Source organism: Motacilla alba, chromosome 3 (assembly GCF_015832195.1).
Source record: "Motacilla alba alba isolate MOTALB_02 chromosome 3, Motacilla_alba_V1.0_pri, whole genome shotgun sequence".
NCBI lineage: Eukaryota > Metazoa > Chordata > Aves > Passeriformes > Motacillidae > Motacilla > Motacilla alba.
In genome coordinates, this window is record NC_052018.1 from 31,739,501 (window position 1) to 31,764,749 (window position 25,249).

General features: G+C 35.0%; 1 protein-coding gene across 2 annotated transcripts in view; it reads left to right on the forward strand.

The window, feature by feature from the left end:
- SENP6 (SUMO specific peptidase 6) overlaps nucleotides 1–25,249 on the forward strand; it is a 72,732-nt gene that overhangs the window by 19,167 nt on the left and 28,316 nt on the right. The window contains exons 2-8 of one of the 2 annotated variants that reach the window (XM_038130976.1): nucleotides 396–489; nucleotides 6,769–6,832; nucleotides 7,286–7,428; nucleotides 12,707–12,808; nucleotides 17,964–17,984; nucleotides 23,017–23,087; nucleotides 24,304–24,443. In XM_038130976.1, the coding sequence (XP_037986904.1) occupies nucleotides 396–489; nucleotides 6,769–6,832; nucleotides 7,286–7,428; nucleotides 12,707–12,808; nucleotides 17,964–17,984; nucleotides 23,017–23,087; nucleotides 24,304–24,443 (635 nt within the window). The remainder of the gene's footprint in view (nucleotides 1–395; nucleotides 490–6,768; nucleotides 6,833–7,285; nucleotides 7,429–12,706; nucleotides 12,809–17,963; nucleotides 17,985–23,016; nucleotides 23,088–24,303; nucleotides 24,444–25,249) is intronic. The other variant, XM_038130977.1, reaches the window with a different exon arrangement.

The window sequence follows — 25,249 nt, forward strand, 5'->3', positions numbered from 1 at the left end:
GGAAAAATTCAGTATACATTTGCTTATTAGTCATGTAAATGATATATTTTAGGACCCTTTCTGTGTGTGGCATACAGTTCATATCAGAGAAACTACCCTTAAATTTCTGAGTATCAGTAAAACAGTTGAAAATAGTTACTACATGACCTCAGGTCATAATTTTTAATAGCTTGCTAACATACTGCTAATAAGATGTTGACAGATATTTTTATTTATTTAGGGAAATAATAATCACCACTGCATTGATGGACTTACTGATCAAATGATAGTTAAACACTGATGTCAATAAAATAAATACTGGGGGAAAATACATGCATCTGGTTTACTCCTCTAGTTTGTGTTGATTAATAACTCAGCTTGAAGTCAAGACTTATCTTAACTTGTTCTCATTTCAGCTTTGGATAGATCACAGTCCAAGAGAGATGGAGGTTTTAAAAGTAATTGGAGCTTTGATCATGCAGAAGAAAGTGAAGGAGATGCAGAGAAAGAGTAAGGATGCTTTTATCTAGGCTATTGAAAGTATAAATGTGTATTGATTATTAAATACTTTTTTTTTGTAACTTATTAATAAGAAACAATATATAATATTTTAAACTTTCAGTGATTAAGAAGAATATTTCAAATAAGTTATTATTTTAAATAGTATTGCCAAATAGGAGTTCATTATAATGTAAGTTCATTAAAATGCTTTATTGGGAAAATGGGGCTTACAACACAGGGCATGGTAGATTTCACAAGAGTTGCAGTTATCTTTGGAGCTTCTGTGTAAGTCTAAGGAACATAGACAAGCAATATGTGCACATGCAGAATAAGGAAGTTGATGGGTAGGGTATCCAAGCAGCTTCAGCTTTTCCTTCCTTTGATGATGATGCTACTCAGAACTTGACAGTTACGGTTCAAGTACCGCAGTAGCTTTAGGCCTTCATCAAGTTAAACTGAGCTTAAATATTCTAGGTTTTTCTTCCGCTGTGTTTATTTCATTGAATGGAGTTAAGGCTGATTTTTTTTTTCTTATAACTTAATTATTACTTGGTATGTTTGGATTATGGCTAAAATTTTAATCCTGTGTGTATAGTTTGGATGCATAATTTGTCCTTGTGACATTTTATTGTTACTAATATGTTTTCTCAATATGAATGTATCTATTTCCAAAATGACTAATAAATTGTTAAAAGAACAAGTGTCATGCACAAAGAATTCATGTCAATTTATTTGTTGTTCTTAGATATTTGGAGAGTAGAATCTGCAAATTTAAAAGGTATACTGTGGTTCTTTAGTAAGAAGTCGCTGAATCCTGTGATTAAGTACAAAAATAATTCATATATGAATTTGTATAATATTCTGCCAAACACTATGTCTTGAAAGGGAGGTGGGAAAGTAGACATAATCACAGAGGCTGCAGCAGCAGGCTATGCTGTAATCTTAATAAAACATTAAGAAATGTTAAGTTTTAGTAATTAAAAAATGAATGCAGGAGTTCATTAAAGTGTGAGGTAAGCATTATGAGCTCTTGTCAAAACAGAACTATATTGGAAGTTAAAAGCACTTTTTAAAGGGTTCACAAACTAAGGGCATTTTAGTTTTATAAAATTAAGGTTGTGTTGTTCCCTAGCAACTTTACATTCATTTGTAGTGCACACAAATATGTTCTAAGGGCAGTACATACCATACAGTTACTATTTCCATTTTGCTTGCCTTCAGAAAGAAGTCACATTTGAAAACATAGCAGCTTTTTTTTCTACTAGTAATTTACTGCTGTTTTCCATCAGTCTTCAGCTGATGTTGACTTAAAAACACAGAATGAAAAATGTATAATGATGCTAAAAATAAAAGTTAGAAAAAATATTATGAAACATAATCTTTATGTAATTGTATCTGATTTTAAGATTGTATGTCTGGGTGATTTTTCATTTCTTTCAAATATTCTCTACAATAAGCAGTTTTCCCGTAGCTAGAATTGAATTTTTATTGCCTACTAAGATCATTTTGATTTGCTTTTATATGTGTGAATTATGCAGAATCTTATTCTGAACTATAAATAGAAGAGTAGCTGAAAATTGATTTAAACTGGAGATCTTGTCTTCTTTGCTTACCCATTCCCTAACACCATTTGAGGCATTTTCTTATTCCCTCCAAACTACTACATGTTTTAAGCTGCCCACGTATTTACTTTTGGTAACACCTGGGTTTGTTTATCTTAAAAACATAGCGAGCTTTTAGCACTTTGAAATAATTTGTGGTTTTTGCTTTTTTGATGCATTTTTATTTCATACAGCATAACATTGACAGAAGAGAATCTTTAGAAAACAAGTAACAGTAAATTTTCCTTCTTTTTTTACTTCTAAATTTCCTTTACCTTTAGTAGAACATTTCAAAGATTAGCAGCTTTAATTCATGTAATTGTTCCAGAATAAAGCATTGTGTCCCTCTCAGTATTTTGAGTATATTGTACAGTAAGTAGGTATTTGCTGAGGTGTGCTGATACTAACGACAATGTTTGACTCTTACATGGTTTCTTTGTGGGGAGATCTGTAAGTCTGAAGCAAGCAGCTGGATGCATCTCCTGCTTGTTGTGGAGGCACTGGGGTTACAGTGCCTGATTTTATCAGAGTTTTTTCCCCTCTTAATGGCAGACACACAATTGGTTTGTTTTGAACTAGCCTAAGAATAACATCTCAGCACTTAAAGGAGTGCCTGTATTCTTGTATTACCCCATGAGACCTGTGCTAATGATGTTGGTCAGCACTGGATGCCTGCTTGCATGATCTTTTCTTCAGTGAGAGGAACACAAAGTATGTGGTTAATGACCTCCTACCACAGCAATTTTTAGAACAGGTAGATTATTTTAAAAGAAGGGTGTCATTTGACTTACTTTGGATGTAGGTGAGATGAGTCATAATGGTTAAGATATCAAATAATGAACACAAAAAGACTAAAGAATATTTGTAAACTGAAGCAGGTTTGGAAAAATAATGATCACCCAACACTATATAAATTTAAACTGATGCCCGAGTTGATACTCAGTGTGGAACAAGAGTTATAGAAATTGAGAATGTAATTAACAAGTATCTTATCCCATAGTAGGCACCTGCAGATAATACTCCATCCATTTGAAAGAGTAAAAGTAGCATTCTTGATGTTCTAAAAAATTTGATCTACTCAGGATGGTAGCAAGTGGCTTGAGACTTTCCTTGCTTTATAGTTGGAGATCCCATAGGAGATCTACCTTTATGGAGAAGAAGAAAACACCAGTTGATCAGCTGAGCACACTGAAACCTGTGTAGTCCATCACAGAATAAATGATGCAAATTAAGCTGATCTTGTGTAGCGGAAGATATGAAAGGATGGCAGACTTAAGCAAACCTAGCCAGAGTAATATATTTGTGTGATTCATGAAATTAACATGTTATGTTTCCTGGCGTTACAGATGATTCTCTTGAAGTCTTGGATAATTTTTATTTACTGCCTTTGTAATATCTGTGTAAATGTTTTTAAGATATATCAGTGTCCTCCATGGTGGTTTTGTAAATGGATGGGCCCAGATTTCTTTTGGCTGTTATACTGTTTTCTTTATAGTCTAGACTTCTGCCTTCCACTGAGATAACAGTACCCTTATCAAAAACAAGGAATACAAATAAATGAGCTTAATATATTTGCGCCACAGTGTCTTTACTTAACCACAATTTTCTTTCAAAGAGCTTTATCTTTTGCCCCTTCTATCTAAATAGAAGGAATAAACCTATTTTTTCCATGTGTTGACAAATGGCAGCTGTACTGTGTTACATATTTACATTGGGCATTGTACTGTTTTATATATTTACATTGAGTTTTTTCCACTGCTTATAAAATTTGTATTACTTTGTCAAAAAACCCTCCCATAGTTATATAGATGTTTTATACTTGTGTTTTGAGCTCATTAGTAGGGCACTGTAGCCCTTAAATTGATGAACACGTTTTAAATTACAGCTAATTTTAATTGAATGGCACTGTAAATGAGTTAATACTACTACTTCTTTTGTGCCTCTGATAGTGCAGCTTTTTTAGTGTGCTGCCTACAACTATATAATTTAAAACAAAGAATGTACACAGTGTGCTGTGAGGGCAAATACGTCAGCCTGCTGGTTTTATATCTAATAGTTTTCAGAAAGAAATTCCAATTATGTTTGAAATGTGACTGGATCGGTTGATAGAAATGTGCTTGCAGCTTATTAAAGTGTAACCTCAATAGTCAGCAGAGGTTTAAAGTTTGGGTTGCTTGTAGATAGTAGTGAAAACATAGCCTATTAATCTCAGCTGTCTAACTAACTAATGTTTTAAAACATGAAACAAATGGCAAGTGATTAGAGGTAAGTAAATAGATTTTTTTTTTCTTGTTCAGCGCCTAAATATAAATGTGTAATTATGAACTTCCCTTAAGAACTCTTTGTAGGTAAATTACTTCCTTTTTTCCCCCTAATATTAGTAGAGTTAACATTCATTTTTTATAAAATTTTAAGGAATCTATTGAAAAGTTAGAAATTATGTTCCAATGTGAAAATAACCAGGAAACCCATGGTTCCCTGGTTAAAAGTGACAGAGTGTGGAGATATCCTCCCAGCAAGATAACGGACGTTTCATGTCTGGGATGTTAAAAATATTACTAACTAGTATGTTGGGGGAGTGGTGTAGTGTTAGTTTTGGGTTGCTTTTGGTTTTTTCCTGCCTGTATAAATTGCATCATTGAAGCAGGCAGCAGGAAGCATGTGATACATGAGCAAATAGACATTGCTTGGTTGCTATGTATTCTGCTCTCTGAAAAAACAACCTTTCTGGTTCTGATGCATATGCTTCACATTCCTTAAGATCTAAAAGTATTGGTTCATTTAAAACTTCCAATTTGCTAATACTGCTCTAGTCATGTTGCATGGTAAGAGTTACTCTTGTTCATTTTGATTTGAGCCTTGGCTCAGTGTTTTGGTCATTTGCAATGTGTTAACCTTCTCTTACCTCCCCTCTCAATTGCCCTTGGTTAAAATGGTTGCAGTATTGAAGCATGTTGAAATCCTAAAAGTATCAACACAGTACAAAGGTGTTTTGAAAATAGCCATCATTTTTGTATGAACTGAAGCTAAAGAGCAGAAACATTTAGAGGTTAAATGATCTGACTAGGGCAGCACTGTAGGCAAATGCCAGAGCTGCAGATACTGTAGGTTGCTGTTCATGTCTATGCTGCAGGGTTTTGTTTATTTTTTAGGATGTGGAAAATTTCTGAAATTGTTAAGCTCTGTGTCTACTGATGAATGTTTGAGAAGGCTCCATGAGCCTCCTTTGAAAGGATGATTTGTTCTGAGTGTTTTAAAAAAATGTTGCAGGATGTAAAAATTTTAATATCCATGTGTAGTCTGTACAGAATTACGACTGTACTCTTTTGCCTTTGTTTGAAATTAGTGATGAATCTACTACACTGTTTGTTTTACCATTGAGCACCTAGAATTGTGGTGCTCTGTAAGTGAAAGGAAAATACAGCAGTGCTACTGGCTGTATGTTCACTTTTACATCATTCTTCCCTTTTCAAAATCAGCTATATGCACAGTCTTATCTCCTGAAGTTTCAGAGCCTGTAGATCTCACCCATTTTTATTTTATTTGCTCTAGGGATATTTGTATCACATTAGATGGAAAAGTAAATTGTAATGTGAAGTATTGTGCATGGAAAAAGTGTTAGGAACTTGAGGGATAGGGCACTGAGTAATTAGTTTATTTATATATGAAGAGCTAAAGTCACTGTATGGATTGCAAGCCAGCATGTCAAACTGATACAGCTAAGAAAAGTTTGTTTCTCTTGTGTAGTTCTTCCCTTTTAACACCTGGCATAACTGCTTAGATTTTAAGGAATTTCTGCCTGAGTGATGTTGATTAAAACTTTTCAAACCACGCAATTACAAGTGGGCTAAAAGTGGTATTGTTTTTTGTCACCAACATAGGAGTAACCTTATCAGGTTTGATGAGATGGGATTGCCTGAAGGTTGCTCCTCCTGACAGCAAGAATATGTTAGACTAATCTAGCTGCTGTCAATATGAAATGTGTGGTTGGGGTTTAAATTTAAATATTTAAGATTACTTGAGGTTAACTGCCTGTTACTGGAAAGTTTTAGTATGTCGTGGAATGGCTTGCTTTTTTTTTTTTTTTTTGGTCTTCCTCCTTCTTCCCCATTCTAATGGTTGGGGATTACAGACATTGAAAGTGCTAAAAACCACATTTTAGTAAGCAGTAGAACCAAACTGGTATGTTCTTTTTAGGAACACATACTTTGGTAGTAATTGCTGTGGGGTGAAATGTAGTTACATTAAGTTCTCCTAAAGCACTACGAAGTCTGCAGTTTTAAACTACATACTTGAACATTGATAGGCATAAGCAAAGTAAGATCATGTTTTATGGGTTAATGAAGTTTTGGACTCAATTTATGCAGATAGTGTAGAATCTAAATTTTAGAGTGTCAGTAATATTGTTGTAACCATATTGAAGGCTCAGTATCATTGTCGTTTTTGAATTAATCCTTTTAGTTTTGCTTTTTGCAAAATAATTTTATGTACACTATAAGTTCAGGTTCACATTATGCATTTGATCACTCTGTTGCTCAATTCATGTTGCTGTTTTATGCATATTTATACAATGTGTATATGATGCATTTAAATGTAGAGGGAAGGGGATAAAAAAGCCTTTTGCATTTAAAATGTTTGTATGTGCTCTGTTAGATTACAGTGTGTGTGCTTTTCTTTCCCTGTCTAGCGAGGCAAATCTGCTCAGTTTAGATGACAGTGATGGGTCTTTCAGTCCCAATGAAGAAAAAAAGGTAAATGGTTGGTTTATCTCATGGGGAAAATGTATCTTTAAAGCTTTTTAGATTCTTAAACAGTATTGCATAGCCATTTGTCCAGTGTAAAGAAATGAAAGTTTCTGATGTGTTTTAGGAACATAGGCTCAAACTGTTTATCTGTCTACCCTTAAAGTTTTTGTTCCCTTCTTGATCTCTATAGTATTCTGAAAAATATGAGCAAGAGTAATTAATTCTAAGTTTAGATAATTATCATAAATACAGTAGTAAATATGAAATAGGTATTTTACTTTGTTTAGTAAGATGTCATAGTATAGGTGTAGACTGTGTATATTTTCCATGAAACTTGGTATAAAAACAGTTTGAAAATGAAGCCAAAGTAATATTTATATTAATATTTTGCATTAATTTTCTCCTAACTTCTACACAAGTATGCAATTATTTTAATATATGTGAATTCTGTTGTGACAGTCAGTTCGTTGTCGACCTGGAACTATTGGCAGCAGCAGCGATGCCATAAAAGCATATGCAAGGCGAGGCAAAGCTGGAGGTTTCAAAGTTTTAAAAGGGAATGCAATCGGCCTCAACATGATGGGAAATAGCAAGAAACTGAGGTAATACATTTAATTTATGTGTTCTTGCTTTGATCATTGATACAAATCAGTACACAATAAACAGAACTTCCAATCCATTTACATTGTGTGCTGTGCATTTTAAGAAGCTGTACTGTTCTGTGCTTCTGAGTAAAGGGGGAAACCTCGATTGGGATCTTGTCTCTTACCAAATATTTAACACCACATTAGTAAAGTACCAGAAGACTGTTAAAATGGATTTAGAGCATGTTTGTTAGTACCTTACTCATGTTGCTTCCATGTGTTATTTTTCCTACCTGCTATCACTGTATAGAGGGAACATAGTTTTTACATCCCCATCCAGATTAGCTTCTTTCTGTGACACTGAGTTGTCAGGGTTGACTCAGGATGTGTTTTCTGGTTTTCTTACTGCAAGATATAGTTGGATTTTGGATTCACAGACTTTTTTTAAAGGATTCAGCAAATAGCCATACTTGTATAGAATAGCTTGAGACTGTCACTTGTGTTTATAGCGGACATGAACAGTTTTTAAGCATTCACTGTTGGACTTGCTTGTTACTATTGTCCCTGGTTTGTATGAGACTGCTTTCCTTATTTAGTAAAAGTGAGTAAAAAGAGTAAAAAGTGGTATATTCACCTGACTTTCTCAGGGGTGTTTCATGTTGCTCAAGTGCACTTAATTTAAATGTTGGTAACCTTTGCAGGAAGGAAAAGTTCCTAGAGATACCCAGCTATAGATGGGCCAGTCATCAAATATCCCAATGTATATGTGGCTACTTGAGGGATGTCCTTGTCTTCATTTGTGTGGTTTATCACCATCTGGAAACTAAACTCCAAATAAGCCATTTCCCTTCTTGCCCTCTCCAGTAAGAGAGGGACAAAGGCAGATACCATGGGTTAAGATAACCATTTACTGAAAGCAAACAGCAGTGGAGTAAGAAATGCAGAGGGACAGCAGCAATATTAATAACAAAATACTAAATAAATACAAAAATAAAGGAAGGTGCTTTATGAACAAAATCTGTTTGCCACCTTGACTTAGTTCCATGTGGCTGGTAGGAGAAAGACAAGATGGTGGGCACTCCTCACAGCTGGCTCTCCCCATCCCTGAGGCTGAGACAGTGGAAAACAGTGAAAGACAAAACCGTGGAAGTGAGAGCATCTGCTGTGCTGCACCGCTGCTCCGCTGCACCAGGCTTGGGTTCAGGCTCAGCTCAGGCTCAGTTCTGCTGCTGCTTTGGACCACTCTGCTGGGCTCAGTTCCACACAGCTCTCCTGCTTTTCAGAACCACATCTTGGGATCACATCTCACAGGAGTGGGAAGGTGGTGAGTGGCAGCAGCAGAAGATGGAATCTGCAGGGCTGATCCCAGCAACTCAGCCCTTATGAGATGAGTGAGACAAAAATGGCACACTTTTGAGGATATGGTCCTTATTCTTCCCCCTGCCACAACCCCCAGCCTTGATTTCAGAGGGGCAGAATAGCAGTGTAGCTGTGCCCACGAGGTAGCCCCAAGGTCTGGCCCCTCTCTGCAGTCAGGACTCTTGTATGCTGTAAGCACTGTTAGTTCGTGGCGCCATCTTACCATAGCCACTTGAAAGAATAAATCCTCTAAGTCCTGAGTGATATACTGAGTGATATATATTCTTTCCTGCTGTTTCCTTTGAGCCTGATTTCTTAAAATAAACTGCTGGACTGTTATGTGAAACTTTAAAAAAGTTTTCTTAAAATTTATTTATTAATGAAAAGGGATTTTTGTTATAGGTTATTTTTACATTTACACAAATTAGCACAGTACTTCATTGTCCTTGATTGATCTATGCAAATAATGTTTTGTCTGTAGATTTCTTTTTTTTTTTTTTTTGGTATACACAAGAGATTTGTGAGATGATATCCAGATTTTTGCCTTGCACATCTTCAAATTCACCAGTTCTTACAGAATCATCCTGGTCATTTCCATTCTTTACTATTCTCTTCTGGATTGGAACTGCCTTCTATTGACAAATAATACAGTGTGAACCTAAGGTCTAATAGGATTTGTAAAATTCAACTAAAAAAAGTAAAATCTGTGGCATTTAAATGAGCAGCCAGCTTTTGTCTAGTACTGAGCTGCATATTCATATTGAATTTAAATGAAAAATATAAGTGTTCAGCCTTTTCTTAATAAACTCATTTATTAAGGACTTTGTTATGAATAATGGATGTGTATAGGCCACTGTGACTACTCACATTTTGGTTACTGCATTTTGTGGTTATGCTCAAAGTGATTATCTCAATTTAATGACATTGGGATATTGTTGTACCTTTCATAACATGTATCAGTAAAGGTTTGGGCTCTAGTCACTTTAGTGATGATTGCTGGTTTGTTCACATTCATATGCAGAATGGAAGGTGCTTAATAGTTACTCTTTCAGTGTTTAGACTCTTCAGCTAGAGAAGATTCTGAAAGTTGATCATGAAGATAAGCTGTTAGATTAAATACAAGAAGATCAGATACTTGATATTCTTTATCTGTTTGTTGTGATTTTTATCACAATATTGGAGTCTTTTTTTCCATCTAATCTGCAGAATAAGGACTAAAAATTTCAGATCAATGGGGCTTGACTCAAACGAGTATTATTCTGGTAGAATAGTCCCTAAAATTCAGAGAATAAGAGATAGGAAGAAGGGATATGCAAGGACAGTGGGAAGAAATATATGCTGTACTTGTCGGAGAAATTTAAACCAAGAAAAAGGTCATGATCTGTTACCTGGTTGAGCAAATCCAGTATCAAACTATTAACCCCATTAGTTTTGGTAGTAGTTTTTCAGTCATGAGGACGTTCTTTAAATAGCTTTATTTTTGCTAGCTTTCAATAACTTGGATTAAGGCCCTTTTGGATTTTCTTTGATAATGTTTTGTTAAAAACATTATTTGATGAATAGCAGAATTAATGTAGTCTGTAGTTGTGAGTTTTTGAAATGTTCTTTCTTTACTTCTAGCTCCATCCACTTGCCCAGTGCAAGAGTTTTTTTCTTTTGTCTCTTGAATATGTGGTGGTAAGAATTTCCTAGGTATCAACTGATAGCACGTGATAGTAAAACCTTGTTTTTGTCAGAGCCTAGGCTTCAAATCATTGTGTGGTTTCTGAGCTAACATTACTGATGCATTTGTTGTTAAAATACTCCTAAGTTCTTTTTAGAACATTTATTCTTTCAAGGAACTTCCTGGCCATTGCATCACCCTGCTTTTAGTGTGTTATACTAATTTTCAAGAAATGGTGCTGAAACTTACAAACTCAGATTTCAGATCTGATGTGCCTGTTTTGCAACTTGCTAGGACTTTATGATTGCATTTTCTGGTGTTTCTTCTGTGTTGCGTACGTTTCATTCAGAGAACAAGATTATAGAGCAGATTGTGTTTTAGAGCTGTCCTACTTGGAAACATGTCTGACACCATATGAACCATTTAAGTGTGCCATCTAGAACAGTCTGCTTTGACTCAAAACTGATCCTGAGCAGTCTGTGATACTCTATTACAGCACCTACTGGAGTTTTCACTACGTGAGTGAGGCAAAAAGCAAAAATGCTGCTTAACAGCTTTTTTCTGCTGTGGGGGCACACAAAAGAGTTTCACCATCATGATAGTTTGGCAAAGGTCAGATGCAGCAAACACAGTGGTAAAACAGGAGATACATGCGCACGCTTGCTTGCTTGTTTGAAATCCTTGGGTCTTAAGTATTTGAGAGGGAATTCCTGCACTCTGCTTCTGTTGTTTTTTTTTCCCCTAGTATCTCTTCAAATACATGAAATGGGAAGCCAAAGAGGATTTGACATATTCTGAAGTATTTAGGGCAAGTAGCTGTCCACTTTTTATTTCTGAGGTGGAGGTGGCAGATTAGACAGAAAGTTGACTGTAGATTGATCTGGATGATGACTGACCAGCTGGAGTTGCATAGCCTTGACTTAGAAGCATGTGAGATGAGTGTGTTTACTTTGAGGCAGTTGGTGTTTGCATGGATGTTACTAGTTTTCAGGATGTTGGACTGTTAACTCAAATGGTTTATGATGTTTTTAAATTTCATATTTTAGAAAGGAGGGTTTAACCCTTTGGGTTTGATAAGTCTTACTCTGTTATGTTTGTGGTTATGTTAGGGCAGTCAGAAGTGCTCTAAAAGTTTCTCAACTTGACTTATGTAAGTCTACCAAAGGGGTTTGTAATGCTAAACTGAAAATTAAAAAGTGCAGTAATGGTTTACTCGTTTTCTTCTTTGGGGGGGAGTGTAAAGGAGGGATTAGGAATTGGTTGCCAGCTTTTTTTGAATTGTGGTACTTTTCATTGTTTCTTTTCATTGTTCATAACAGGACAAATGGCAAGATAAGTTTTCTGAGAAATATTATTAGTAGGAATGATTTTTCACATAATTTTCTCTAGTGCAATTAATATTTCCAAGCAATTTGAAAAGCACAATGTAAGCACTGTTTTTCTATAGTTTGAAACAGTTTGCATCATCAACGTGCTGTCTATTAAAAGTTGTGTGATTTTTGAACATTTGAAGCATAGTATTGTGTGTCCTGTCACAGCAGCGTGCAGGATAATTCTTTAGGTTTAATGAACTCTGAAGGAGCACTGTATTATTGCTCTATTGTATCTTAATGTCAACTTTTACTAGAGAGAGTAACGGTAAGAAATCTTCTCTCCATAATTACTGGTTTTACATAATAATGAGATAAAAGTTAAAAGGTAGCAGATGAAACCCAATAAATGCTAAGATACATTGGTGAATAAGAGTCCTGTTGAGATGTGAGTACCTGAGAATCCTTCATTTTTTCTTTTTGAAATGTGTTGATTTTTTTCAGTTACAAGTCATCTTCCATCCATAAATCTGCTGTGTTCACTTTTTTTTTATGAGGGACATTCCTGAATTCAGTCTGTTCACATTTTGCCCCTTAAGTCATATTAAAGAAGTTAATATTATGCCTTAATAAAATGAGAGATGAAAGTATAGAATTAGTTATAAATGGTTGCAATTCATTAAAAAGGCAGTGTATTTTCGCAGTACAGGGTTGAGTAAAAAAAATCTTTACCTTGTCTTCCAGGAAAAAGAAAATTGTATATTTTTATGTGTTCATTTTGTTACAAGGCTTGAATGTGTATATGCCTGTAAAATGATCCTAACAATATCTATTATTGGTTCAGAAATATGTTAACAACTTGTTGTTGTGTGGCTGGTCTTGTAAAATTAGGACACCACATGTTTTACCTAAGACTGTACAAACACACCAGAGTCTTTCTTAAATATTTTCTATATGTTTGCAGTGAAAATGCTCAGAATATATCTGGTCCTGTAACTGTGGTACATGGCAGACGTTTTCACCATGCACACGCACAAACGACCGTAGTAAAAACAGCAGCCCAAAGGTAAGACTAATTACATTTGTTTCTGCAGGTGTTTCAATTGTAAAAATTCTCCCTGGTTTTGTATGTAATGATTTTCCTTATGCTATGAAATATTTTAAGAAAATCACATGGGTGTATTCTTGATTATGAGCTTTGACCTTAGTTACTAAAGTTTCATAAAACCATTTAGGAATTACTATCATATAATACTAGAATTTAGTAATTTTAAAGAATATTGGCAGGTAGTAGGAGAGCACCTGCTAATATAAATGTTTTGAGAAAATACTTTGAAATAAACAAACATAGTTTGCAGTAGAAATTCACATAACTGACAACATGATCAGCAAATACCGTCACAGCAACTTCAGCTTGTATAAAATCCATGTAAACATTAAATCACACATCCGAAAATTGTATATGATCTGTATATATAGTGTAAAACATATAAATTGGAACAGCTAACAGAAGCAAAGTTTTGCATCTATGTAAATGATTTTTAGAAAGGATGACTGGAAACCAGGGCATCTTACTGAACTGTGCTGAATTGTCATTGGTTTGAAACTTAAAACCCTGTCAAACTTCTGTAAATTGCAGTGTGGGTTCTAGGTGTTTTGTACACCTAATGTGTTTCAAAAATATATGAAATAGTAACTGTCAAAAGAAATTTTCCTTCAAAGTTTATCCTTTCAGAGCTCTTTCTCTTTATGAGTTCTGTGGATTTCCACTATCCTTCATGAGTGCTTTATCCTGTCTGCATTTTGTAGCTTCCTTCTTCTGCCACCTTTTTCTTCCAAACTTGTATTACAGTAATCTGGCATTGAATAAACAGACTGAAAAAGTCACAAAATAATAGACTCATAGAACAGTTTGGGGTGAAAGGGACTTGAAAGGCTGTCTAGTCCAATCTCCCTGCCATAAGCAGGGGTATCTTCAACTATGTGGTTGCTCAGAGCCCCATCCCACCTGACTTTGAATGTTTGCAGGGATGAGACAGCTACCACTTCTCCAGTCAGCCTGTTTCAGTGTTTCACCACCTCATTGTAAAACACTTCTTTCGTCTGTCTAGTCAGGATCTACCCTCTTTTCGTTTTAAACTATTACCCCTTGTCCTATTGCAACAGGCCCTGCTAAACTGTTTGTCCTCATCTATCTTTTAGGCCCCCTTCAAGTACTGAAGGCCACAATAAGCTCTTGCTGGAGCCTTTATTTCTCCAGGCTGAACAACCCCATCTCTTGCAGCCTTTTCTCTCAGGAGAGTTGCTGTCTTATCCTGTCCTTGAGAACTTAGGTTGTTGCCTCTTTACTTTTCCAACAGTACTGTAGTCTGTAAATGCTATATAGGTGTATATATATGGTATATAGGATGGACATTTCCTTCCCCTTAGTAATAGCAGATGCAGTAGTAGGTATCTCTTTTCAATTCTTTATATTTCTTGCCATCAGTGTGAGGCTGATGACTACTAAAAAGGATTAGCAGTTTTTACCCTGAGTTAAGCTGAAAGATGGGGTTGATGTTACCACTGTGGTTTAGGCTGAATCAGCTGTGCTTTTGCTTGCATGAAGTCCTTTTTAGAATATGTTTGTTCATTGAGGAAAATGTGGGCCATCTCTAAGCATACATGCTCTTTCCTTTCTGGTGGATTTTGTTTGTTTGTGTTTGTGCTTGCTTTTGTTTATTTGTGGGGGAGGAGTCGTTTGTTTCTGGGGTTTTTGTACTTCTGAAGGATAAAATTTTGATTTTCAGTGCTAATGAAAATGATTTGAAGTAAATTACGCAAGACTGCTCTGATTGTTGTCTCAATAATTCTTGTGCACTTGATTAAGCTTTGTTGTGAAATGGTTCTTCAAACAGCCAGTCAAAATGGCTTCATCTTAGCAAGTTCAGTGCCATAGGTTTCTTCAACCTGCTTCAGAGATTAACAATCTCCAGCAGACGTTAGATTTGCCTGCTTGCCTTTCTTGCCTGTGGGATTTACTTCTTTATAAGCCTACAATGTAATGTGAAGGAAAAAAAAGGTAGTGACTTGGCATGTGTGATACACATGCCTATGCGTAACATAGGCAAGCTGAATATTGTGTGAAGTAATTGGATAGTAGTCATCTTGAGTGTTCTAAATATGTTTTCTCTTAGGATTGTTGTTGTAGTTCATCTACATAAGCAACAGACAATTAACTCTTATGCTAGGAATATTTTTGGAGTTCTAAAGGCAGGAAATAGTCATAACAGTCCCAGCAGTGCTTTGTTACTGCAGGATATCAGAACCAGCATGATCTAATTGACTGAGGGTGAGCTTTACGTAGGAACTTTGCAATGATGTTTAAATCCAGTAGCTTCTGACTCAACTGACTGCTTCCTAAAAGCTTCTAAATCTGTTTCTGAATTTGAGGATTGAAAATTAATAAAATGTGACTTCCTGACAGACTTTTTTTAAATAAATAAAAGTTGAGAGATTTCAGGGCTACTTGATGTTGAAAACATAGGTTTCTGAGTGAGAAGGCAATTGTCAGAAAAAAAGCCAATTACAATAGGATTATTTAAAACTGACTATAATATAACATTCCAGACCATAAAAACTGGGTAATATATTTTGGTTATGTATTTTTACTTGTGTAGGAGTTCTTTGATATCCTTTTTTGGCTCGTATTTACTGACATTAGGCAATAGTTGAGTTTAAAAGTAAATGCTGGTAATATTTCCTCAAAAAGGACTATTTGCAGAAAACGTGAGTGACAAACCAAGAGTAAAATTCTAGGTATATGTCAAGACAGAAGAGCTGATAGCATGGAAATTGAGCTCTAATATTTTGGGTTTTTGTTTTCCTGTGCTAATTTGCAGATGACACAAAGTTGTGTTATGTTAATTTTCTGCATTTGTAGATTGTTTTATGGTGTGGTGATCAGTAACAACATTGGGAAGATAAAATTATCTAATATATTGTACTCAAATCAATGGTAGATTCTTGAAAGGATAACCAAAAATAAAAACAGTATTATATGAGTTGAGCAAATTTAGTCTCTGGCACTGATGTAACAGATTCTATGACTTAAACTGGGTTCTTGGAGTGGAGATGCTGTCACATGGAGCAAGCTGATTATGAACTCAGTTATAATCTCTGTCAAGTTGAATTTGTGTATGATTTGTGCTGCATTTCTTATCTCCTGCAATTTTTTTTGCGCATGCATGTTAATTTAAAGTTTGTCTGAGTATCTGTTGCACTCATATGTGAAATGCAAGTTTCTAGCTCAACAAAATTTGGTATTTCAAAATAATATTATGATAAATAGTCATTTTTTTCTAGTGCAATCTGGGGATTAACTTAAAATTCGTTAATGTTTGATACAACAGATTTTCAGATATAGCTTGCTCTAGTGTTGTAGTTGGTTCACACTATTTTGCTTCATTTAATGGATGCATAGTTCTATCTTACGGTATTGACTGACTGTTCATCCAGATTTGGCATTGAAATAGCATGTATGTACTGCATGTTTAACAAATCTTGTGCATGAGCTGCATGAAGTAGTTGATAGGGACAGTCATCAATCCAGAATTCTCATCTCTTAATCTTCCTGAGGTATAAAAATGAGAATTCCTTTAAGTGCATTATATTGGTGAGGAATTTTAAAACCAACAAATAAGGCATCTGATGTAGTGACAGTGCATAGTATCAGGCATTCTGGAAATTTTTTTCCTCCTCTTAAGTTTCCTCAAGCATTAGGTATGTGTTCTTTAACAGAGTGACTCTTTGAAGCACCTGTAAACAGTTAATCTGAGTTACAGACTAACTGTGCAAAGGATGCAAAGATACAGGATATGGCTCCTTCCAGGCATGGTTTAGATCTGGCTGGACTGATAAACTGGGATGTGACCTGCACAGAAGCAGTGTTTCTTGTTAGCGAAGGCTAGCTCCAGCTAGGAGCAGTTCTCCACCTTCACACAGCACTGGCTCATTACCTACCACCCCCAGTTTTAAGTTGCCACGGTCACATTCAGTTTTGAAGTCCTTTTGTTCTCTTCCCAGAGCACTATGGAGATGGAATGTACTTTCATACTACACTCTGTAGGATTATCAGGACTACATTCTTACCTGCTTTGCTTTCACTCCTGCTGTTTTCTGACTAACAAGAGAATTAGTTTGATCTATTCTTGTGAGTGTACTGTTTGTGAAAAAGAAAGGAGGATGAGTTTTTATTACTGTGTAATATCATTACTCTGTTTAGTTTGGCTGAAGTAAAACAGGAAGCAGTTTGAATTTGTTCTGTTTTAGAATACAGTTAATGTAATGCATGTATGTCAGAGGTTTGTTAGGCTTTTGATGTTTGGGAGGAACAGTCACATAGATTAAAAGCTTACAGCATTCCATATTGCAGATTTTGAAAAGACAGAAGATATGTAGATGCTGTTTTCAAATTGTCTGTGTGCTAAGCTTAAGTTAGATTTACTCTTATATCAGTCTTGGTGTACAAAGGACCAGAATTATGGGCATCAGCTACATTCATTTCTGTGTTAACTCATGTCAATGGAGATGCTTGTCAACCAGTGACCCTAGTTCCTAGGTTCTTCTGGGAGATTTCTTTTTTTGGCCTAATCCTCAGAGGAAGGTTTCCATTTATCCTTCTCTAGCCTTTCCGTGTGTTTTTTTTAAATATGTAAAGACTGTTGCTGAAATTTGTTTCTCAATTTAAACACATACTTTTTATTAGTTGGAAACAAGTTCTTACATAATTGTTTTCTCTTTTGCATGGCAGTCAGGGATTGTTTTAGTGGTTGACCCCTGTCTGAGAAGTCTTTTCCAACATTAATGGTTCTGTGATTGGAAATGAGGCTTGATTATAATTAGTGTATTGGAATTCTATCTTAATGGCTTCTGCATTGTAAGTGAATTGAGATGACCAGGTTAAGTTCAGAGTTAATCAAATTCTACTCATTGAAAAAGAGTCAAGTCAATGTAGTGCTTAGACCACTGACTGTTACTGCCTGGAAGTAGTGTTCGTGCATTTCTAATTACTTTGACAAAAATGTAGTGAAAAAATTATGATGCTTGTTTGAAAATTAGACTGGTGAGTGGAAGACAATGAAACAGTTACAATTTATATTTAATGACTTTTGCATTTAGTGATGTGCAACACATGTGGGGCTTTACATCTTATGTGTTTTTTTCTTTTTTCATATTTTAAGCAATCTGGACCGAAAGGAAAGGTAAGCTTACTGTTGATCAAATGAGCATGGCAATAAGCATTAAGAAAATTAACTGATTGAGTGCTGTATTAATGCTAATTAAAAATATTGAATCCAGTCAATCGTATCTACTCATATATGATAGGAGTTGATTGTTTTTAGTTGTTTTTATGATTCACTTACTCACTTTTATTGAAAAAGGACCTTTTACAGCCATCTCTAAGATGCCGTGTTACTGTGAATTTTGGGTAATTCTCCACTGGAAATTTATTTATATATCCAGTGCAAAATTGCATAAACATTGTCTGGATTTTAAGAATTCAGTGCTAATTCTTTTTGTAGAGCAGCGAGCTTTGTGTAATAAAATGGTTCTGAAGCATCTTAGTAAAATGATTCTGAAGCTCTTAGTGGGCTGTTTAGCAGCTCTCACTCCATCATCTCAGCTTGGTTTGAATTGCATTAAAGGTTTTTATTGCATTACTGTGTATATTTTGTTCATGCAGTGTATATATTAAAGCAGTTAACAGAAAATGTATAGCAAAACCTGACACACTGGGTTTTTATTGTTCATTCCGGGCTAATTTCTCACTTGTTTTGCATCTGGTTTACTGCTGTTAATATTTTGTTAGCAGTATGAAATAACATCCATTTATTTTTCTTCATATACAGCTTACATTTATATTTTAGTGAAAATGTTTTCTTGATAGTAATGAAGTTGTTGAGTTTTTGTAAATATCCTGTCTGTGTAGGTGGCTTTTGGCAGTATGAGCTTGACACCAGGTTGAATTATTTAAAAGTATATATAATGTTTAACTGGTAATGATATGATACAAATAGCACCGTTCTTTCTGAATTCAGAATTTTCTATATTTATTTCAAATTCAGAAAATCAAGCCTTTCTGTTTTACTCCTTTTGTTACTTCTTAAAAGAACTACCAAATAGATACTTACCAGCCAGTTAGTGTCACTGTATGGCATAGAAGAAAAGGTTTGAATTCCATGCTGGTGTGATCTTAATTTTCTCACAGGGACACCTGCTGCTTCTTCATCCAGTACTACTGGATATGTTCCTTTTTCTTTGCCTGCTTTTTGTTGTTGTCCTAGCAGGGGAAGATGATGTAGGCAGGAGCTGCTAAATTTAGCTTTAATCATTACTGTCATGATAAGTGCAGCAGCAGCTCCTGACTTTCTGGGCCAAATGGGGTTGCTGACCTGTGTTCTGAAAACCCCTGTTCCCTGTGCTGCTGCTTCTCTTTTCAGCCTTTGGTTTTTGTACTCTGCTCTTCCTCTAACACACGCTGAAGGTAAATCTCACCTCAGCAGCTTTGTGCTTCAATCTTATTGTGCTTTCCTCTCTTTTTGTGTAATGATGTAGAAACCAACAGCCTGCCTGCAGTGATACATCTCCAAATAATGCATACAGAAGCAGAGGAAAGGCTGGATAAGGTGGCCTCTCAAAGAGCCAGGCTGTGCATTAAACACAGCTCTTATGTAAGCCCTGTACCTCAACAAAATTAGGAGCTGGTGCCGCCTTTTTGACATGGCTTGTACCAAATCATAGGTAGCACTCCCTCACAAATTCCCAGATCTTGATGTTTCTTCATGTTTATTTGCTTTCTGGCATAGACAGAAATCGTGGACCTGCCCCTTCCCCTCATTCCCCCCACCACATTTCTGTTTTTTGTTTTCTTAGAGAAGAAATTTTAAGTGAAAATGTCACTTTGTCTGGAGAGTTTCATAAAGGTCTGTCTACCAGGCTAGTGTGAAGACACTAAGGTCCAACTCCATCAGCAAGAGAATATAGCAGTAATAGTGAATGTTTGCTGAAAATATTAAATCAGTGACGCCATTCTGTCTGCGCAAAACATGCTTACTCAAGAATATTGTGGCATCTAGCAATTAAAATATGTCAAAAGTTCATGATGCTGCACAGTTCAGACTGCCTGAGTATTTCAGTCTGGTGTGTTGCAGACAAAAGCTTGATCTTTCCTGCTCCTGTATTAAGCATTTTGCTGTTTGATGCTTTACTACTTCCTGAGATTGCTTTTTATCAAATACTTGTCTACTTCCCTTGTACTTAAAGGTATTAAAAGTTCTTATAATCTAGAACATAAACAAGATGCCTAAAATTGTTTCACCTCTGAGCACTGTTTTTTTTTAACTGTTAGACAAAGAATAGAGGTATTCTTGCATTGTGATCAGCTCAGCTGTTTGATCCCTCAATTATTCCCATTTAAATGGAAGACTTAGTTTTGGTCAGGGTTTAACAGCAAGAAGGTGTTCCTTTAGAAGTGCTGTATGTTCTTAAATCTGTTCTAAGATTTTTTTTTTCTTTTCCAGATAGTCCTTGTAAAGGTAGATACAATGTTTGATTTAAAAAACAACCAATTTTCCCTTCTGTTTCTGCACTCACACAAAATTAAATGGCTCTGTGTGCTATGTATTTTACTGGAGAAGGTATTAATGGATCTGCAGCTGTTCAGGGAGCAGCAAACACTGTGCTCAGAAGGGCAGCTTTGTTTTCTAGTCTGTAAAAACTTCATGGTGGCGTGCTCTTCCTTTCTCTTTGTGGGTTTTTCAGGAAAGTAGTAGAAGGTGCCTAAAGTTGTTGCCCTCTTGTGGAAGGGCTGTCACTGTCTCCAAGAAAGCATTATTTTTAAAAAAAATTTTTAATTTGAGCTGAAATCTCAAATTAAAGTGTGTTTAAAGTTGTCTTCACTTTTCTTTCTAATTCAAATAAACTTCAAGCCTGACCTTGAATTGCTAACCACTCTAAAGTGTGTTGGGAAGCCTCAGTTCTCTTGGAGCTTATTTTTTGTGACTTGAATTTGGGTGTTACTGGTTCACTGTGTGAGTTCTGTATTGTGGGAGAGGAAAGATAAACTTTTTTTTTTTTTTGCTACCGCTTCTGTGTTCTTGCAAGTGTTTGGCTGTTTAATAGCTATAAATACGAATCTATGCTGCTGAGATAAAATTCAGATGGGAGTAGATAATGCTAGTGTATTCTGATTTATTGTAAAAGAATTATTTAGCTGTATATGATAAATAATGAATTTATTATCTTTATAAGATAAATACATTTTGCATATTAAAAATGTAATACAAATGTATGGTTCTTAGAAGAAAAGTTTTAAGTTAGAAATGTCCAAAGACCTTGAATTGTGAACTGCATTTTAAAAGAAATTTTAGTAGTCTAAATCTGCCATATGATTTGCTTTATTTTTTGCTTTCAATTAAATGACAGTTTCAATATTGTTTCTCTTTAATATAATTTAAGTTTTAAATATTTTAGACATCTTCTAGAAAATAATTTTTCTAGAAGTAATTATGTTCAAAACAAGACTTACTGTTGTGAAATACTAGTGAGAGATAGTTATGACATGTGACACAACAGCTTTTCATAATGACACATTTGAGCTCTGCCTTTTATTTCCACTAATTCTGCCTTAGAGTAATTCCATGTGTTTGAATTTTTAAGGAAAATTATCTAAAAATATAGATAAAAATATATCTATAAATATAAATATATTTAACTATTATTTATTATTTATAAAGAAATATTATGTGTTTAATAAATAAATATCTATAAAATAATGTATTGAATTTATGAATAAATATTTATACTGAGTTTCCAATTTTGATTTAAAAAATTCTGGGAGAGAAGGATTGTTCCAGAAACACATTTGACACAATCAGTAAAAATAAATTACCTAATCTGTCATCTGTGCTATGTTTGTCAGCAGTCATGATAAAGTACTATGGCATCGCTACATTCTGAGTAGCCATGCTTGTTTCTCAATCCTTCTTTATGTCAGATTTTTTCTTTCAAAGGTGCAGCCTATCAACACAGTCAGATGTGTTTGGTATTAGGTAAGAAGTGTCTCAAAGGGCATTGTAGATTAATCTTGTTCCGAAGATATTAATTAATAATGTTACCTAGAAATGCAGAAAATTCAAAAGTTTTATAATTTGATTAGGAAATGCTGTGCTGAAAGAAAAAAATCTTATAACTGAAGCTAAAGTCTACTTCAGCCATAGCCAAATTTTTGTCAGATGGGTCCTCAAAATCTAGCTGTTAGTGGTGATGTTACTGCCTGCAGCTGTTTGCTTTGCCCTCTTGCTGTTGATTAATGTCCTTGTAGTCAGAGGTAGCAGTATGGGACATATGTGACCCATTTGCAGCCCAGTGCTTAACTTTCCAATAAAACCAGTTTCTGGTGAGTTTGTTGACAAGGCCTCCTGTGTTTCAGATGTGTGCCATCCTCTGTTATGACAAGAATAGTAATCTGAGCTGCAGTGCTCAGAGCACTGAGGAAGACAAGTGCTACAGGCAGTAACCCACCTGCACTGAGCTTCAGGAATCTTAATTTGCTATCAGCATGATTTGACACACATGTGTGTAAACTGAAAACATCTTTCAGGAGACTCAAATCTTGTTATAATACCATATATTTTATTATTTGCACAAAAATATGTGATAGCTATATTATGCAAGTTATACCAACAAAATACTTACTATTCAGTAATTTGTCTATATTACAATATTTTAAAAACAAATATATGGGAACTACGTCTGCTGTGTTGTTCTTTCTGGTTTTTGGCCACAACAGTTTTTGACATCAGATTTCTTTCCTCTGTTTTGCATCTTCTTTTCCTGTTTTTTAAGTTGTGGAACTTGTAGAATCTACTTTAATATTAAAATAATAGTGGTTTCTGTTCTTGCCTTTTAAAAGTATCTGTCTTGTGTTTCATGAATGAGGAGGAGGATAAGATGCAGGCTTCAATATTTGGAAACTTGTGTGTAAAAGTGACAGACTCCAGAATTATTGATTATTACAGAGGAGATTTAGATCAGAAACACTTCCAATACACTTATTGTGGCTGTTTGTATTGCTCTGGTAATAATTTTTTTATGTGTACAAATAGCATGTAATAGAAGTTACTTATTTGTAGCTTTCAGATACATTTCACGTTTGGTTTTTCATGTATAATTGTGACTAAATTATAATGGTGTCTGTTAAAAGAACAACCATACATCTAATTCATTTTCCAGAAAAGAATATCCACCTCAGCTTCAGAAAGTGGAGGCAGACCACATTAGATTACCACGGTCTCAAGGAGTGGGTAAGTTATATTTAGAGTTCTCATTTCTTCTAAGCAGAATAATTTTTTAAATACCTAATTTGGGTGGGTGTGTTGCCAAATCTTATATAACCTTTAGTTTATCTACTTACAGCCTTAGATTGTGTTATTCTAGTTTTGTACAAGTTTGTGCATGAAGGGATGATTTTGCCCTTCTTGACAGATTTCTGCAACTAGTTCAGTCATGTAATAATTTTAAATTAGGCTTCAGTTATTTTAAAAGCAACAGAAATAGGGAACATTAGGGATCATAAAATTGGAGATAGAACAGATCTCTGGAGTTAACTAGTCTGAGCCCAAACCCCCAGCTTGTTTGTGAGTTATGGTTGAGGAACTTCTGTAGCAGTGTTAGTACAATAAAAATGCTGTGTAGTAACCAGCACTTGGTATCAAGTGTATTCATACACTGAGGGAGTTAATAAAGAACCAGCATCAGCTCCATACCTCAGCTGAAACATGTTGGAGGTGCAGTAGAAAAAAATATAGTTTGGTTTCAGGTGTGGAAATTGTGAAACTGGAAAAGAAAATACCCTGTGTTTTGTTAAGCTGTGTTAGCATAGATACGGTCTGTAAACCTGCTGTTCAGCTGCATAGTCACCTGCGCTGGCAAGTTGTTCTACTGTGCCATTTTAGGTTAAATGTTAAGTAGATCTTCAGCAATACTACTTTAAGTTAGGGAAAAACCTCACCTATTACGTCTTTTTTGAAACTGATCCGTTCTTTAGTTTTGAGATGTCTTCTCATAGTGGGATGTTTGTGAGACCATCAGTATGCATATTGAAAAGGTGTTCATATATATTTTTAAAAATAGAGTCTTAAAAAAAGTTCTGTGGTATAATAGCATAATCTAGCATCCTCTCCTATTTTTGGCAGTAGACCCTCCACTTGATTTGCAGTGAAGTTAGCACAGATTTGCAAATCCAAAGCTTCTTGCAAAAATATAAGATAAAAATTGTCAGTGAGCGACCCTGCAATAGTATTACTAAAACTACATTTTGGAGTTACTTTGGGGAATGTTATTTTTCAGTCATACAACAAATCATGAGACATTTGAAACAGTGTAGATTTTTGAGATTTAAAAAATGTGTTCATGTTTAATTCAAGTTAGTGTATGTAATAAAGTAAGATGATCATAATTATAACAGTATATGAGTGGGCATTTCTTGCTAATGTTTTTGCATCTTCTTTTCCCTTCTAGACAGTGTAATGGAGAATACAGATGACTCTGAATCAGAATCTGACATTAAAAGAAAGGTGCGACAGAAAGGTCATTGCAATTCATATCAATCTGACTTGAGTTTATCTTCTGCTACAAAAAAATGCTTAACTCAGTCAAAGGTGGGTTAGATTTTAAAATTATGTAAACTCTTGTTGAATTTTAAAAGTTGTTGCATATTTTAAAAACAGACATTTGGGAGTAAAACAGGTTGAGGTTTTAAAAATCCATAGAGTTGGGAGGAAGAGTTACATAATTTTAAAAAAGTTACAGTGATAGAGATGTTTAAGTGCTAATATTGCTACTAGTTGTGAAATACGTATTTTCTGACTTGAACAGACAGAGGCTTCACTGAAGAGAAACGGAATCTTGATTTTATTGAATAGCTGATGGATAAACCAGAGTTTGATAATTTTAATTTGCTGAAATAGAGGAACAATATTTTGCTCCTTGACAGTTTGTTTTTTCTTCAGTGTCATGTTTTTCTGTACTCAAAACAGTAAAGATTAAAGTACTGCAAAGATGCAAATACTTTTTATTAAGGTGCTCACTTTTTCAGTGAGAGTAGTTCCTTAGGTATCCAAATGGCATTCTCTGGTCTACATGCAGCCGACCAAGATGTTTCTGTCAGGAACTTCTTTGAATATCAGGTGTAAGATACTTTGGAAATTGGTTTAACGCTCTCTGTATTTTTTATCATCTTCCCAGGCTACTGTGGAGGTTTCATAATGCACACACACAGGTCATGTTGTTTGACTATCAAAGCAAAACTTCCTGTAAGGAGATTTTGGTTTAAAAAAAAAATATAGATCTATGATTTTTATATATGCTTAGCTTTTGTTTGAAACACCTGGTACTGCTCTTTGGCATTTCCATTGCTTACTTAGTTAATTAATGTGATGTTAATAAAAAAACTGGTTTAAAATTT